Source organism: Squalius cephalus (genome assembly GCF_949319135.1).
Source record: "Squalius cephalus genome assembly, chromosome: 9".
Lineage (NCBI taxonomy): Eukaryota > Metazoa > Chordata > Actinopteri > Cypriniformes > Leuciscidae > Squalius > Squalius cephalus.
Genome location: NC_137130.1, coordinates 2,530,001 through 2,532,500, shown reverse-complemented (window position 1 = coordinate 2,532,500; position 2,500 = coordinate 2,530,001). Strand labels below are relative to the sequence as shown.

General features: G+C 30.1%; 1 protein-coding gene across 2 annotated transcripts in view; it reads left to right on the top strand.

The window, feature by feature from the left end:
* The window catches only part of lcp1 (lymphocyte cytosolic protein 1 (L-plastin)), a 27,644-nt gene that overhangs the window by 20,604 nt on the left and 4,540 nt on the right, over positions 1–2,500 (top strand). For both annotated transcript variants that reach the window (XM_079881913.1, XM_079881914.1), the window contains exons 11-13: positions 1–52; positions 1,570–1,684; positions 2,333–2,466. The exon at positions 1–52 is cut by the window's left edge and continues 27 nt beyond it. In XM_079881913.1, coding sequence (XP_079738039.1) covers positions 1–52; positions 1,570–1,684; positions 2,333–2,466 — 301 coding nt within the window. The remainder of the gene's footprint in view (positions 53–1,569; positions 1,685–2,332; positions 2,467–2,500) is intronic.

The window sequence follows — 2,500 nt, the reverse complement described above, 5'->3', positions numbered from 1 at the left end:
GAAACTGGATGAACTCACTGGGCGTTAATCCACGTGTCAATCATCTCTATGTGTGAGTACCACCTCAAACACACATCAGGCTGAACACAGAATTCAACACCATAAAATGGTAATTAATAACAGTTTAAAAAACCAATTGTGGCTACTAAACCACTAAAACATATGGAAGCCCATTTCTGCCACATAAGAAGAAAAAATTGTAAAAAAAAAAAAAAAAAAAAAAAAAATTCACGTTTTAGTAAATTATGACATAAATTTAAATTATGACATACTAATTCATAATTATGACATACTAAGTAATAATAATTTTGATATTTTTGTCATGACAAAAAGTCAATTATGAGAAACGTAGACATAATTCAACTTTTTACGTAAGAATTTCGACTTTGTCTGAAATTTGACATTTTATGTCATAATTATGACTTAGTATGTCACAATTAAAAAATTTTGTCATACATTTTGACTTTTTATGTCATAATTTTAACGTCAAAATTATGACTTAGTAAGTCAGAATTTCAAATTTGACAATTTCGACTCAAAATCAACTTAAAACTTTTTACTACATAATTTTTACTGTGTCATAATTGTGACTTAGAATGTCAGAATTTTGACTTTGTCATAATTTCATCTTTTTATGTCATAATTTTTCCTTTTTAATGTCTAAGCCTAATTATGATATAGAATAGCATGGATTTCTTGTCTGTGGTGGAAGTGCCTTTATTAGTGATGCACCGAAATTTCAGCAACTGAAAATATTTGTCCAGAAAAATAAATATATGCACTACATGCATTACATATTAATTATATTTCGACCTGTTAGTGATGTCTTCATTATTTAATGAATGTTTAGAATGTTTGAATAAATCTGTCAAGAAAAGAAGACAGATTTTTATATTTCAAAAAAACTGAAGTAGAAATTTCATTCAAGTTCATATGAAAACTGCCTTATGTGCAATTTAAATGTTGGTACAACTTTATTGGAGTGTTGATTATTAAGTAAATTTGATAAATTAATTGATTATTAAACTTTATTTTTAGATTAATTTTCAGCCAATGAAAACAAAAAAATATATATATTTTTGGTGCATCACTAATTATTTTACTGTATATAAAGTGAGTTTTCTTTAATGGAACACACTTTTTATTTATTTATTTAAATTAAAACGCAAAAATCACCATTTCTGTTTCCAGTCTGATGCCTGGATGTGCATGATGTAATCCTGCAATAAAGCAGCAAACTATAGTTTGAAACATAATCATTTGATAATGCTTACTGTTTGACTTATTCACATAATGTGGGCTGTACTGTGCAGTGTTCAGTAGTTTGTTTGTTCAGTAGTAGTTTGCTAGTATGTCAATCCAAACACAGCCAAAGCCGTTTAAAGGAATAGTTCACCCAAAAATGAACATTTTGTCAAATTATTTTACATATCATGGATGAGTTTTGGGTGAACGATCCCTTTAACCCTGCTCTTCTAAACCCCCTTCACTGAGACCTGTGTGTAAACCTCCAGGTGTCCAGCAGGTGGCGTGTGTTCTCATGTTCTCACTGTGGTCCTCTTCTTCTAGGGATCTGGCTGATGCGCTGGTGATCTTCCAGCTGTATGAGAAGATCAAGGTTCCTGTGGACTGGGACAAAGTGAACAAACCACCGTACACCAAACTGGGCGGCAACATGAAGAAGGTGCGCATAGACTCATGATCCATGAAACGCTCGACCTCAGGGTTCGGCATTCGTTATTACCACATTCAAGTCAGAAAGTATATTTTGTTCATATATTTTTTTAAGTTTTTAAATATTTAATGGATTTATTTACATATTATTTTATGAATAAAAAATAATCTATTATATTTTTTATTTTATATAATTTAAATTTATATCACTTATTTATGCACAGCATAAATAAGTGATATAATAACTTTTTATATTTAAGTCTGTTGTCTTTCATACATAATGCGATAATATAACTGATATACAGCACAGAAATTAAATAAAATATTATATAAATATTAGATGAAAAACTTTAACTTATTCCATTTAAGTTGAAAGGCAACATGTCTAATTTCAGTTTAGTTTAAGGTGAAACACTAAAAATTATAACTGGAAATAAAATAAAAAAGTAATATTAGTAATAAAAAACTAATAAAAATGACAAAAGCATACTGCAAAATTGTACTAAAATTGATTGAACATAATAGCTAATATTATAAATATTATTTATTTAACCTTTATTTAACCAGGAAGTCACACAGATTATATAAATATTAAAGCTAATACTATTATTACATTTTAATTTTAACGGCGAGTGTAACGTGGTCATGTGACACACAGCTGGAGAACTGTAACTACGCAGTGGAGTTGGGAAAGAAGGAGGCGAAATTCTCTCTGGTGGGAATCGCCGGACAGGACCTGAACGAAGGCAATCGAACTCTCACACTCGCTCTACTCTGGCAGCTCATGAGGAGGTAAACACACACACACACACACACACAGGTTTGA